Source organism: Rhinolophus ferrumequinum, chromosome 23, assembly GCF_004115265.2.
Source record: "Rhinolophus ferrumequinum isolate MPI-CBG mRhiFer1 chromosome 23, mRhiFer1_v1.p, whole genome shotgun sequence".
NCBI classification, from domain to species: Eukaryota; Metazoa; Chordata; class Mammalia; order Chiroptera; family Rhinolophidae; genus Rhinolophus; species Rhinolophus ferrumequinum.
The window spans coordinates 10,187,170-10,201,853 of record NC_046306.1 but is presented as its reverse complement, the minus strand read 5'-3'; the positions used below and the strand labels follow the sequence as shown (position 1 = coordinate 10,201,853).

The following is a 14,684-nucleotide window of genomic DNA, read 5'->3' as shown; positions in this document are numbered from 1 at the left end:
CAACACTCACTTCCCCATTGAATAAATAAAGAATTTACATTTCCATGAGATAATTAAATTGCTTGCTTTTAAAAAGAGTTGTCCCTTTGATTTTTCTCTTATTTCTTCCTAATTTTAGGAATCAGACGCACAAGGACATCACGTGGCCGCCAGGTTCTCTCACATTCTCCAGAAGGATGCCTTCCTTGTGTTTCGCTCCCTTTGCAAGTTGTCCATGAAACCCCTTGGTGAAGGCCCCCCAGATCCAAAGTAAGCAGACAGCAGTTCCTGGCCAGCTATAACCAGTATGATCCAGGGGGGTCTTGGGACTCCAAGGAGCCCCAGTGTCTTGGTCCCTGGTTGGTGTGAGTGCAAGCATTTACTCAGGATGGTTTTACAGCTTTTCAAACTCGTTGTTTTTTGTCTGTTTTTCACTTGGGAGGAAGGTTTCCAGACTTCCTTAATGAACTATAAGAACTTATAATATGTTGAGGATATTCATTCTTTCATAATGAATTGTCTCTGTGTCCGCACCAACCAGGATTTTGCCCAGTTATGGTTTCCGTGGTTTATATACTAAGAATAATGATTACATTAAACATGCACCCTCTTTTTACCAATAGATTTATTTAATCTACTGATGGGGGCGGGGCAGGATATGAGCAAACCTCAGTTCCCTGCCCTGGTTGGGACCCTCTGCTTCATGGATACAGATTTAAGCCCCAGATTCAACCCAGAGAAGCCAGATCTTTCTTTGTAGTGAGGGAACTACCGCCAGGACGGCAGTGCTGGGGAGTCAAAGCAGAGGCTCTGGAGCCAAGGGACCTGCGCTCAATCCTGGTCCTCCACTGGAGACCAGCTCCATGCTGTAGGAGTTACCGAGCGTCACCTGAAACGTGGGAATATGGGCAATCGCCTTACAGGATCCATTAAATAAAATAATGCAGTGCTGTCCCTAGCCTGGGGCCTTGCACTTTATAAGAGTTTTATAGTCACTATTACTACCATCATTATTATTAGTCATTAATCATAACCCTCAACTCTTCTGTTGAGAATACGATAACCATTAGGGAAGTGGCTTATGGAAATTTCCTGTTTCTTACCATCCCTGTGAGCAGGGTGGGGGCCTGAAGCAGGGGGATAAAGAGCGCCGTCTCCATTGTCTGAAGGCAGAGTGGGACAGATGTCTCAGTCTCCCACGAATGGTGTGACATAATTGTTCTGTCAGGTTAGTCGCAGGTCCCGCTCTCCAGGGTCAGTTGACACGTCCTTTGCTCCTGCTGTATTCCCTACTTTATGGAGGGCAGAGATGAGGAGAATAGGAGCTGGCAGCTCTTGTTCTCACAGGATCTGCAGGTTCCAAGAGGACCCACCTCATGCCATCTGCCCTCGTGCTCTTGACATTTGGGTGCTGTTGCTTATTTACTCATTAGCCCCTCGCAACATTCGCACTGGTAGAGAGAGGAGCGAGGCCTGCTCCAAAGATGTGCTTTTTAAATCTTATCTTTCAGCCCCGCCGTCATTTTTCGTTTTCTTTGCCAGGTCCCACGAGCTGCGCTCCAAGGTGGTCTCCCTGCAGCTGCTGCTGTCCGTGCTGCAGAACGCTGGCCCCGTCTTCAGGACTCACGAGATGTTTATCAACGCGATCAAGCAGTACCTCTGCGTGGCCTTGTCCAAGAACGGCGTCTCCTCAGTGCCGGATGTCTTTGAGCTCTCTCTGGCCATTTTTCTCACTCTTCTCTCAAACTTTAAGATGCACTTGAAAATGCAGATAGAGGTACGGACTCCAAATTGATTTCTTTTGAATTTTAATGCCGTCTGTGCCAGATATGTTAACTGCTGGTGGCAGAGTCACCAGGAACTCCACTTAACACAGTCTACTGGCTGCCCACCCCAAAGAACGTTTTGCATGAGTGAGAGAAGAATACCTCGTCATAAAACGTTGTTGCTCCCAATTCTTACATGCTTTTCATTCTAACCAAAGCTTTAAATCATACGGTCTGTGTGATAAGCTCAGCCCTCCCCCCTCAACATGTTTGTTTAGTTTGTAAATTGTTCGAAATAACTTGAATTAGTTGCCAAGTTGAAAAATCAGATTCTACATGAAAATCCAGATTTCTGGTTTCTCTCCAAAAATCACGACACTGGCCTTGCATTTCCACATGGAAGCTCTTGGTGGTTACCCAGGAGCAGCTGCTCCCTCCGACTAGGGCCCATGTTCTCAAGTTCACTGTTCACGGTGTCCCTACCCTACCAGCTGTTCCCACACAGCCAGGGTTCCGAGGCGATTCCACAGCGCATGTGCCCCACTCTTTTCCTTCTGCCCAGGCTCCTGGACTTGTAGGATCTGCCTGTCCTCTAAAGGCTTTGGGGTTTTGAGCCCTAATATAAACTAGTAATTGGTGTCCTCCTTTGTCTTCACGTCATATAGGTCTTTTTCAAAGAGATTTTCCTGAACATTTTAGAAACATCAACAAGTTCTTTTGAGCACCGGTGGATGGTCATTCAGACACTGACAAGGATCTGTGCAGGTATTTTCACCCCAAGGACGCTCATCCCTTTGCCATACCCAGAAACGCTCTAGATGCTTTCATTTTCCCAAGTCCAGATGGAGACCTTTAGCTCCTCCTTTTAGCATTTTAGTGAAGTGCTGGGAAAATCATTACCTGATAGGCTAATGCTAACCTAACGACTAGTCCCGCCCACCTCTCCTCCTTTAGAGGATGACCAACTCCGTCTGGTTTGCCCTGGACATTTGGGTTTTAGCACTGAAAGTCCCACGTCCTGGAAAACCGAGACACTTGGTCACCCCACCTATGAGCTAAATATGCTTTGTTAGTCACAGGGACAAAGGTATGGGTGCTGCCAGACCTTGACTGGGGGCTGAGGTCAATTTGGATGTGCATTACACCATACAATTGTGTGGCTGTGCAGCGAGCTTCCCACTTGCCTGTCATTCACACATCATTTCACAAGAGTGACACAACTTGAAGAGGTGGAGCGGGCAGTTGTTGAGGCAATCGAGCCTGGAGAGGTGGAATGAGCTGCCTGAGGTTTCAGTGTGCGAGGCCTAGAGAGGGCCTCCCCGCTTGCTAGTGTAATACTTCCGACAGCATTTCTTGGGTGAGCTGTGTCCTCCCGAGTTGGTAGTTCCCTGGAACATTTTTTGACAAAGGAATCTCGTTTTATAAGAAAACCTAACTGCTATTGATGTTCAGTCAGAATTTCTAATGTCTGTGTGTTATTTTCCAAGATGCCCAGTGTGTTGTAGATATTTATGTCAACTACGACTGTGATTTAAATGCTGCTAATATTTTTGAGCGCCTCGTAAATGACTTATCCAAAATCGCTCAGGGAAGAAGTGGACACGAGCTGGGAATGACACCTCTGCAGGTAAAAACGCTAAGAACACTCATGTATATTTAAAGTTCATTCATTTCGATAAACATTCATCAAGGTCCACCATGTGCCAGGCACTCTCCTTGCTGCTGGGGATACAAGCAGTGAAAAAACACAAACACATGCACTTACGTGCATGCAGTTACTACACAAGCAGACATGAAGAAGTACGCTGCAGAGAAGAATAAAGCAGGGACGATAGAGAAGGCGTGCTGGACATGGGGGTGTTGTCATTTTTAATGGTGTCATCAGGGTAGTCTCCCTGAGAAGATGACATTTGAGCTGAGACCTGTAGGCAGGTTTATGCTCAGTCACCTTGCCAAAGATCACCTGTGCAAACAGGATCCCAGCCTCCAGGAAAGTCATAGGAGACTGTGTCGTATTAGACTGCCTCATTATTAGAGTGTCTACAAAGACTAAGCTCCTTAACCTGATGTATCTGAATGAACTGGCCAGGAGGTCTGCGAGCTGCCTGGAGTTACATGTTGAATTTTGGTATATGGGCATTTTTCCTGAAAGAAAGTCCAGACTGTCACTAGATTTACAGAGAGATCTGTGCCACCTTAGATGCTGTTTTGAGCTTAAAATAGTTGCTTTTTTTTTTTTAGATTACCTGCAGTTCACATTCAATTTTTTATTTAAGAAATGCTACTTTAAAAAAATTCTGTATTTTTAATGTAGAGTGAGGCTTAAAGTAGAATGCATTTGTGGGTGTTTGGGGGATAAGAATGGTCCAGGATCACTCATTTGCTGCAAAATACAAGATCCTTTTGTCTTTTCGCGGGATCATTGGTTAAGACCCTGTTTATTAAAAAAAAGTATTTTAAGTGTTTTTTTCGAACTATTCAAACAATGAATGGGAACTTCCTTTTAAAAACTCAGATAACACTTCATTTTAGAAAAGCACACATCCTGTATTTTTACTGCTAGAGTGTTTGTAATGAACAGTTTTAGAGATTTTCAGGGTTTTTGCGATGAGCCCTTAATACTTGTCTCACCTGTAAACTTTTCCTTGGGTTTTATGCTCTGAACATCAGTGATCGTCTCGTATCCTCACAGGATTCCCTAGGAGCCCTGTAGATGTCTGCACTGAATTTACCTGCTAAATCTCTGTGCCGTGCCTCTTTTGTCCTTTAGGAGCTCAGTCTGAGGAAAAAAGGCCTGGAGTGCCTCGTGTCCATTCTCAAGTGCATGGTGGAGTGGAGCAAAGACCTGTATGTGAATCCCAACCACCAGACTAGCCTCGGTGAGAAAGCATTGCTGCCACCGCTGCCTCTACTCACAGCAGCTGTGGGGGAAAAGTTTGCGACTGTGGGGAAAAGTTGTCTTGGTATAGAGTTGTCATAGAATTAGCGAAACACTTCAGTTTGCTAAATACCTGTAGTTTTATAAAGGTTCTGCTTTTTAATCCGTCTGGAATTGGGGGAGGGGAATAGTATGAGCTGTGTTTGAACTTCATATTTCCAAGTGGAGAGCCAGTCGTTCTAACATTTTTTCAGTAGTCTCTCCATCCCTCACTGATTTGCAGCACCACCTTTATGCTATACCAGATTCTCCTGTGTGCCTAAGTCTGTTTCTGAACTTTCTATTCTGTTCTACGGATTCAGCTGTACTTGCACCTACAAGTGTCTTGACTGGTTTTGCCCTTTTCTACTTTCATGTGACTTTTAGAATTAGCTTACCAAGTTCCACAAAAAAGTGAGTTTTTAAGTAAGGTTTCATGCTTGTGATCCTTACAATACAAACTTTATTATTGTAGGTCTGGGAAAGGGAATTGCAGAGCCAGACCTGAGCTCAACCATGTCTGTCCCATCTGCTGATTCGGTTTCCTTTGCCTTGATAATCATTGCAGGTCAGGAGAGGCCCATGGATCAGGAAATGGGGGATGGGAAAGGCCTTGACATGGCGAGACGGAGCAGCGTGACGTCCATGGAGTCCACGGTGTCCTCGGGGACGCAGACAACTGTGCAGGATGATCCGGAGCAGTTCGAGGTCATCAAGCAACAAAAGGAGATCATTGAACATGGCATCGAGCTGTGAGTGTGGTTGCTACTCTAGCTGAAAATCTGAGGGCCTCTGACAAAGCCACGTCTTCTCAGGGAACCTGGGACTGACTCCTCTAGGAGAAATGCCTGTTACGAAAGGCCAGAGCTAGCACTTGCAGCTGAGCCTGATTGAGCCAGGCAGAGTGAGTGAGTTGTGTGTGCTGGAGGGAAAGAGAAATTTAATAGCTCTGCGTGGCTGATACCTGGTCTTCTTTTTTTTGTTTCTAATGACAAAAATTAAACCAATTTAAAAAATACAGAAAAGTATAAAGTGAGAATGTTAAAATTGCTCATAAAATTGCTACCTAGAAACCACCACTGGTAACATTTTTTACAACTATGTTAAGAAAATTTTCAACATACAGAAAAATTAACATTTGCCATATTGGTGTTATCTGTGTGTGGTTTTTTTTTTCTGAACCATATGAAAGTAGTTTGTAGCCATCATAATACTTCAGCCCTACATCTTTGAAAAATAAGTACATTCTCCCATATAACCATGCCATTATCATTATAATCATTGGTAAATCTTAATGTTTTATTTATAGTCTTTTACACACAAAAATACACACACAACTCATATCCTGTCCAACTTTTGAATGATTGAAGTACTGATCTCTTTATTTCCACTCTCACACACCTGCATCCCTTCAGTCTCTTCCCCCACAGCAGCTAAAGTAATCTTTTAAATGCTTATATCAGGTCTTAAAACTCTCCATCCCAGTTTACCATTTTCTCATCACAGCCTGATCCCGCCTCTGGCCCCCTCAGTGACTTCATCTCCTGCCAGTACTCCTAAGTCATGTGATGCATTTTAGTTCTTTGAACACTTCAAGCTGGTTTTGCTATCACACCCCCTGATTGGAATACTCTTGGGTCTTTTTCATCCTTCAAGTGTGGCAAAACAGGTCTTTCTCAAAGAGGCCTTCTGTAACCATCCTGTCTGAACACGTCCCACGTTATTCTCTGTTCTTGCACCCTATTTATGCCCTTCCTTCACAGCCCTTGCCACAGTTTGTGCTTATATACGAATGTCATTCTCCAATGCATGGCGTGGTAAATGTCAAGTTTAATTTATACAGTAGTTGAAAGTTTGCCTGCCTTTAAGAGGAAATACAAAATTGGACTGTTACAGTGGCTGTTACGGACATCAGAGATCCAGGCTACTTTTATCTTTCTGCTTCACCATCCTTAACCCAGTTTTATCTTCATTGTTGCTTCATGGTTTAAGATGACTACTGGAGCACCAGCCATCACACATATATTCTGGGAAAAAAAAGGGGAAAGGACAAAAAGAATATACCTCCCAGCTAAGTCAGCTTTGTTTAAGGATTCTTTCGAGAAGTACCTACACCACTGGCCATATCCTCACTGGCCAGAACTACTGTGCTTCCCCCAAAATAAGACGTAGCTGGCCATCAGCTCTAATGCGTCTTTTGGAGTAAAAATTAATATAAGACCTGGTGTTACTTCAATATAAGACTGGGTATAATGTAATATAATATAATATAATATAATATAATATAATATAATATAATATATAATACTGGGAATATAATATAACGTAATGTAATATAATACTGGGTCTTATATGAAGTTTTGCTCCAAAAGATGCATCAGAGCTGATGGTCCGGCTAGGTCTTATTTTTGGGGAAACATGGTATATCACATGGATGTACTTTGTTTAAGGGAGGCAGGAAAATGTAGTTTTTATTCCAGACAGTTATGTGCCAGATAAACATCTAGGGTTTCATTAGTGTTGGAAAAAGGGAGGATGGATATTGGGTGACAACCAGCAGACTTGGCTACAGCTAGGTCAGAAATTGAAGGTGCAATTCAGAAAAGCTACCAAGACACACAGGACCTTCCTGACTGACACATGATGACGTGATCATGGTATTATTGTGGCTTGCCTCAAATGCCAGCTGTTTCTGTCCTTTCAATTTTGAAATATGACCTTTCAATTTTGAAGTATGCCATCTCTTCTTGAAACAGGTTCAACAAGAAACCCAAGAGAGGCATCCAGTTTCTCCAGGAGCAGGGCATGCTGGGAACGTCAGTTGAAGAGATTGCCCAATTCCTGCACCAAGAGGAGCGCCTTGATTCTGTAAGACTGGGGGTTGGGCCTCGATTCTGTGAGACTGGGGATCGGGCCCTTCTGAGACCTTACCGGCTTTTAACGTAGAGATGGCCTGACCCTGAGTGCAATATTGCGCACACCGCTGCTTACAGCAGTCCTACTCATCTCTTTGGCCAGTGTTGCAAGAAGCTCTTGGAAGGGAATGAGCCTCCTGACAGATGGTTGTGTATTTGGTGGGACGGTATCAGAGCTAGAAGTGTGCCTTGACTGCTAGAAACTGTTCTGTGGCTACCCACCTGCCACTAACCTCCCTCCTGAGCGTGCCCCATCATTCCTCCATTTATAAGTCTTGTGCCTCCTGTACTTCCTTCATGTGTGGCAGGATAGACTGAACCTGGAGTGGTTGGGTGAGTGGACAGGCTCGGAGTCTCCTGCTTTCCTAGCAGGTTAGCCTGTTCCAGGTGTGTCGAGCCGGGCCATTCTGCCTCCCCCCTTTGACTGAAGTGTCTTTCGTTGTGCATTCGTATTTGACAATTTCTAGATGTGAGTGAGTACGTATGTTTCAGACCCAAGTAGGTGATTTTCTGGGAGACAGCACGAGGTTTAACAAGGAAGTGATGTATGCCTACGTAGACCAACTTGACTTCCGTGAGAAGGAGTTTGTCTCAGCTCTGCGGACATTTCTAGAAGGTTTCCGCCTACCTGGAGAAGCCCAGAAGATTGATCGGTTAATGGAGAAGTTTGCCGCCAGATACATAGAGTGTAACCAGGGGTGAGCATCGTGTTTAAGTCCCTCCCATGTCATCTTTTTGCTGGCATCACAACATGAATCTGAGTGTGGTTGGGGGTTGAGTTTAAGCTTTCTAAATCTGTGCCAAGCAACTGAAGTCTCTGTTCCCCATGTGCCAGGCACTGTGCTAAGGGACTATCTCACGTCAGGCCTCCGAGCAGCTAGTTGTGTCCCCTTCCTACAGACAGTGAGGCTGAGGATCTGAGAGCTAAGTAGCTTGCCCGGGATGCCAGCGAGAGCCCACGCATTCATTATAATTCATTATGGAGGCCCTTGGGCACCTCTTACCTAGTCAAGAACAGCCCCCTGGTTTAATGTGGGGGGGATCTCAAGGATTTTAGTTTTTCTTTAATTACATACTGATGAGCAGGTTACAAAAATGGCTATATAACTAATAAAACATGATTCCATCTTGGGGCCTTTTTGGTAGTTCATGTTTTTTATAGAAAGTGGAAATTGAAAAGAGAGCTAACCTTTATTAAACACCTCCTGGGTGTCAGCCGTGCCATGAGCTTTACGTGCCTTTCGTTTAATTAATGGGAAGTCCGGGAGTAGTATCCCTGTTTTACAGATCAGGGAACAGACTGGGAGATTGAGCAATCTGTCCATAATTAATCATCGACTAAACAGCAGACCCAGGATTAAATGTGAGTTTGTCTAACTCAACAGCTCATGCTCTTTTCCACTGAACATGAAGTTAACAACGTCTGAATATACTGGGAACATGATGTGGAATTGTTCAATAGAGACATTTTGATAACAGTTTTACCTCTCAGGTCAACTTGGTTTTCATACTGATTGGTCCCAATCCTCCCAGTGCACCCATGGCAAGCTGTCCCCATGAGGTCAGCAGAGGCAGCCTCTGGTCATTTTAACCAGATGGACACTAGAATTTGCTGTGAAGACATAATTAGAGGTTATTTACTTTAAACCTACGGGCATACCTCATTTATTGCGCTTCAGAGAACGGCGTTTTTTACAAATTAAGGATTTGTGGCAACCCTGTGTCGAGCAAGTCTGTGAGCAAATACCATTTTTCCAACAGTGCTTGTTCACTTAGGGTTTCTGTGTCACATTTTGTTAATCTACAGTATTTCAAACTTTTTTATTATTATATTTGTACAGTGTTCTGTGATCAGTGGTCTTTGACATTCCTACTGTAATTGGGGGAACCACGAACTGCACCCATACAAGACAGTGAACTTAATCGATAAATGTGTGTGTTCTGACTATTCCACTAACTGGCTGTTCCCCCTTCCCTCTCCTTCCCCCTCGGCCTCCCTGTTCCCTGAGACACAACTGTATTGAAATTAGGCCAATTAGTAACCCTACAATGGCCTCTAGGTGTTCAAGTGAAAGGGAAGGTTGCACATTTCTCACTTTAAATCGAAAGCTACAAATGATTAAGCTTATTGAGGAAAGCATGTCAAAAGCCAAGACAGGCCAAAAGCAGGGTGTCTTGCACCAGGTAGTTAGCTAAGAAATTGTCAGAGCCACCCCAGCCGTCAGCAGCTGCCGCCCTGATCAATCAGCAGCCATCAACATCAAGGCAGGGCCCTCCACTACCAAATAGGTTATGACTCACTGAAGGTCAGACGATAGACAACACTTTTTAGCAATGAAGTATTTTTACTTTGGATGGATATGTATATATGTGTGTATATATATAGGCATAACATTATTGCACACCTAATAAACTACAGTATAGTGTAAATGTAACTTTTATATGCACTCGGAAACCAAAAAATTCATGTGACTTGCTTTATTGCGATGTTTGCTTTGTTGTGGTCTGGCACCTAACCTGCAATATGTCTGAGGTCTTCCTGTATCTCCTGTGTGGACCTGGAGACCTTGGTCTGTTTCCCATAATCAGTAAATATGTGACCCCATTACATTTCACATCAGAATGCAGACCTTTCATGTGTTCTTCAGAATTTCTCCCTTTTCCATTGGGGGCAATTTGGACAGACCAGTTTTTCTGGTTTTAGTCTCACATAGTATGAGGCTGTGTATCCACAGGCTTTTGTCTTTATTTTCTTGCCTAAGACAAAAAACTCAGACTTTACCAGCATACTCCTTAGCATACATAAATAGTTCCTTGGTGTTTCTCCTGTTAAATAGCATAGTGGGTCATGTAAACTTTAAACAGCTAATAACTGGACAGCAGTTGCAGTCATCTTTTACCCAGTGCCGAGCACATAGTGGGGGCTCTCAGGAACAGGACCTGAGTGAGGCAAGTGAGGCACTAAGTGTGCCGGGTATGCTGGGTGTCGCTCGCGGGGGTCGTGCACTGCAGGGTCGACACCCGGCAGGGAGGGGGCCTCACCCTAGTCCCTGGCCCTGGAAGCTACGTGGGGGTCTTCTTTAAAAACTGGCTTCAAACTGCTTTCTTTAAAGAAGTCTAAAGCTGACACATATTCTTAATTAGATTTTTCTACGCTCTGGGTTGTTACTTGTCAATCAGTGATGGTGAAAGCATGAAAACTCTTGACTAGTTTGGCATCAGATGGAACAGTCAGTCTGCTTTTAGTGAAGTGTGTGTCCGTTAGCACTGGACCATCCCAGCCTCATCTCCATGCACGTTCTGACATCTGGAATCTTTTCTTCCAGGCAAACTCTGTTTGCTAGTGCTGACACTGCGTATGTCCTAGCGTATTCGATTATTATGCTAACTACAGACCTGCACAGCCCTCAGGTAAAATATGTTAATGACTTATATATATTGTAGTAGCTAAATAGGTAGCTTTAATTGGGCCATTGGATGTTTTGTAAATTTTTTTTTTAATTTTTAAAAATTTCAGGTAAAAAATAAAATGACAAAAGAGCAGTATATTAAAATGAATCGGGGCATCAACGATAGTAAAGATCTACCAGAAGAATATCTCTCAAGCATCTACGAAGAGATAGAAGGCAAGAAAATTGCAATGAAAGAAACAAAAGAGCATACGATCGCAACCAAATCTACTAAGCAGAGTAAGGTCTAATGGCAAATTATTTCTGTTAATTACAGTTTTTAAGTGTATCCCAATGCATGATTAGGCTCCCTGATGGTTAATTTGCATCTGAATAAGAAATGTGATTAAATTAATTATTGTGATTATGTTGATTCTCTCACATCACCATCTTCTTGCTAGATTTGGGATTAGTTACAAGAGAGAATTTAAAATAAATAATCTGAAAGCTAAATTACTCCCCAAAAAATGTTCGTTAAAACTTTGCTTTAATACCAGTGGTGGTGGTTCTGACCTTGATTGGAATTTTGTTAGTTAAGGCCCTTGTGGACCTTTCAGTTTCTTTGAGAGGCAGCAGAGTATAGCGGTTTAGAGCACAGGCTCTAAAGCCACTCAAGTCCCAGTTCTACTACTTACTCGCTGCATGACCCCGGGCAAGTTACTTAACCACTCTGTGCCTCATTTTTCCCATCAGTAAAGTGGTAATAATATTTGTAACAGACTCATGAGGTGGTTGGTTGGATTTGTACATTAATCATTTTAAATCTTTTGAAGCAGCGCCTGGCACTCAGCAAACACTCAGTGAGCGTTAACCGCTATTCTTCTCTTATTTCTCTGTAGATGTAGCTAGTGAAAAGCAGCGACGGCTGCTGTACAATGTGGAGATGGAACAAATGGCTAAAACAGCCAAAGCTCTGATGGAGGCTGTGAGCCATGCCAAAGCCCCGTTTACGAGCGCCACTCACTTGGACCACGTCCGGCCAATGTTCAAAGTGAGTATCCTGAGAACTTAGGACATGGCTAAGCCTGCTTCTGGAGTTGACCAGCTGGAGGCTAACCAGCAAGTACGTAATGGCGAAGAGATTGAGGAGAGAAAAGGCCAGGTGTGGGTGTTGCTTTCTGAACAATAAGTACAGAAAGTCCTTCCTAGAAAGCCCTTCGATGATGCTGGGGTGTGCCAGCACCCGCCCAAAGCGTGGGCTCTGCAGTCAGAATGTCTGGGTTGGAGCCCTGTGACCTTGGTCAGGTTACTCAGCCTCTCTCTGTTCATCATCTGTAAAATGGGGACAACTACAGGGTTGCTATGAGGGCTGCTAGGGGGATTGAATGATTATTCTGGCAAAAGAGAGAGTTTTATTGTGACAGCTCACGTCAGTGGCCTCAGGGTTCGTTTATCAGATGAGAACAGGTGGAAGTAAATGACAATAGGCCTCCCTATTTTTAAAATGTCTGGAAAAGATACATGTTCATTCTAGATACATAGCATTCATTTTTCTCTAAGATGTTTTTATAATAACTGTCAATAGCCTGTTGATCAATTCTAGATTTTTGTAAGCTTTTCCTTTCAGGGAATTCCTAAAAAAATTGGAGGAAATGTAAAGTCTAAATAATTGAATTAGGACTCTTTTAATAAACTCAGCTTATAGCACATAAGTTGCTTATAGATTTTATTTTGCATGCCAACCTCTGATTGGTAATGGCTGCCTGCTGCACTGTATAAAAAAGTATTCTTGAGCCCTGAATAGACTCAGCAGACATCTCTGATTGATTAGTGATGTCTGCCATGACATCACTAGCGGTGGTACACTAGCCACGTATTTATGATCCTTCCTTTTGAATTGTACGTTTAGATGGCACATCTATAGTGTAAGCCTTGACCACAGTTTAGGAGGAACTATTTTATATTTCAGTCTATCGATTAACTCAAAATAGCAGTGAACTTGGCATCCTGGTTGTGCTCATAACTTAATAGTGTGGCCTCTAAGTGCTCTTTGCATGCTGAAATTCTAGACATTATTGAAATCTTCCTTCCTTGGTAGCTGGTGTGGACGCCACTGTTGGCTGCCTATAGTATCGGACTGCAAAACTGTGATGACACCGAAGTGGCCTCCCTGTGCTTGGAAGGCATCCGGTGTGCCATCCGGATCGCGTGCATCTTTGGAATGCAGGTGGGTGTGAGTTAGCAGTTAGCCAGAGAAGGTCTCAGCCAGCTCCTTTCTCGTGCCCACTGAAAAGCAGCCCAGAGATTTATGCTGGCAGCAGCCTCATTAGGGGGAAAAAGTGGCGCTTTGGATTAAAACTTTTGTTGAAAGTTTTAAGTTGATAAACCTTCTTTGAAAGTCCAAGCTGCTTGATTGGATTTGATCTGCATTACTTGGCTGCCCCTGGTGCTTAAAATATTATTTTTCCTTTTAAAATCAATTTTTATTGTAATTTTCCTTATTTCCAGGTCTTGTCTGGGGGAAACCAATAGTTTAATACAAAATGCCTCGGTCGGTAAAACTTTGGAATCTTGGAAAATTCAAGCGAATAAAATACAGTTCTCAGGTTGTCATGAAATCAGGGCGTTGTCAAGCCCATTCATTTTCTAAGTCAGTAAGAATTTGCACCCATTTCTTTGGAAAAACTCAATCATCTGTTCCCATTTATTTAATAGACATTTTGTGTTGTACCAAGACCGTAGGCTTTGACATCGGGCCATCTGGGTTTCAGTACCTCGCTCTGCCACTTTGCTAGCCATGTGACACTAGCCCAGCTAACTTCTAAGATAGTTGTAAACTTGAGATAATAAACCTACCTTGCAGGATTGTTGCAGATACTAGAATTTATGTGACAATTTTAGAATTCAACAGATTCCTCCCCCACTTCCTCCAAAGGGAGTAGAACAGGAGCATAAGTTTGAGGTCAGCTGGAAAGGAGAGGGCTAGTCCTCAAACGTGTGTTGTGTAGGGAGCCTCCGTGGGACGTTCCAATGGCAAGAGGACACCAGGTGTGTTCATGTGCAGAAAGCCTGTCTATGCGTGTACAGAAGGTGTCAGAGAAGCTCTGGGCACCAGCCCCACGGAGGATCATGCTAAGGGCGGGACCTCACTGTTTTCCCCTGGGCTTGTGTTACAGCTGGAACGAGATGCCTATGTTCAGGCCCTTGCTCGCTTCTCCCTGCTGACAGCTAGCTCCAGCATCACAGAAATGAAGCAGAAAAACATTGACACCATAAAGACGCTTATTACAGTGGCTCACACTGATGGCAACTACCTTGGGAATTCCTGGCACGAGGTGTGTGTCTCTTTGAAAGCCTGGTAATTGCCTTTTCTTAGTTAAGGGAAAAGAGAAAAAAAAATGTGTGGCCAGGGGAGGGAGTGTGATTTCAAGGTGGTCAAGGGAGGTCTCTGAGGGACACACGTGTGAGCTGAGATCTTAAGGAGTGAGTCATAGGGAAGAGCATAAGGAACATGTTCGAAGTATAAGGAACAGCAAGTGCAAAGGCCCTGGGGTATGACTAGACATGTCAACTTAAAGGAGCAGCAGCGAGGCTGGTGTGGTGTGTAGAGTAGAAGGGAGGTGGGGGTGGCTAAGTCAGACTAGTTGCCCTACTTAGTGGCATGGTGGGTGGAATCTCCTGCTCCAGTGAATACTTTTTCATTATTGAACACTTATTA

At 43.7% G+C, this 14,684-nt stretch overlaps 1 protein-coding gene across 1 annotated transcript in view; it reads left to right on the top strand.

The window, feature by feature from the left end:
* The window catches only part of ARFGEF2 (ADP ribosylation factor guanine nucleotide exchange factor 2), an 81,875-nt gene that overhangs the window by 31,979 nt on the left and 35,212 nt on the right, over positions 1-14,684 (top strand). The window contains exons 9-21 of the mRNA XM_033094622.1: positions 119-249; positions 1,522-1,756; positions 2,411-2,510; positions 3,233-3,372; positions 4,516-4,624; positions 5,231-5,414; positions 7,419-7,530; positions 8,070-8,275; positions 10,904-10,988; positions 11,095-11,266; positions 11,866-12,017; positions 13,065-13,193; positions 14,143-14,301. Of these exons, the coding sequence (XP_032950513.1) occupies positions 119-249; positions 1,522-1,756; positions 2,411-2,510; positions 3,233-3,372; positions 4,516-4,624; positions 5,231-5,414; positions 7,419-7,530; positions 8,070-8,275; positions 10,904-10,988; positions 11,095-11,266; positions 11,866-12,017; positions 13,065-13,193; positions 14,143-14,301 (1,914 nt within the window). The remainder of the gene's footprint in view (positions 1-118; positions 250-1,521; positions 1,757-2,410; positions 2,511-3,232; positions 3,373-4,515; positions 4,625-5,230; positions 5,415-7,418; positions 7,531-8,069; positions 8,276-10,903; positions 10,989-11,094; positions 11,267-11,865; positions 12,018-13,064; positions 13,194-14,142; positions 14,302-14,684) is intronic.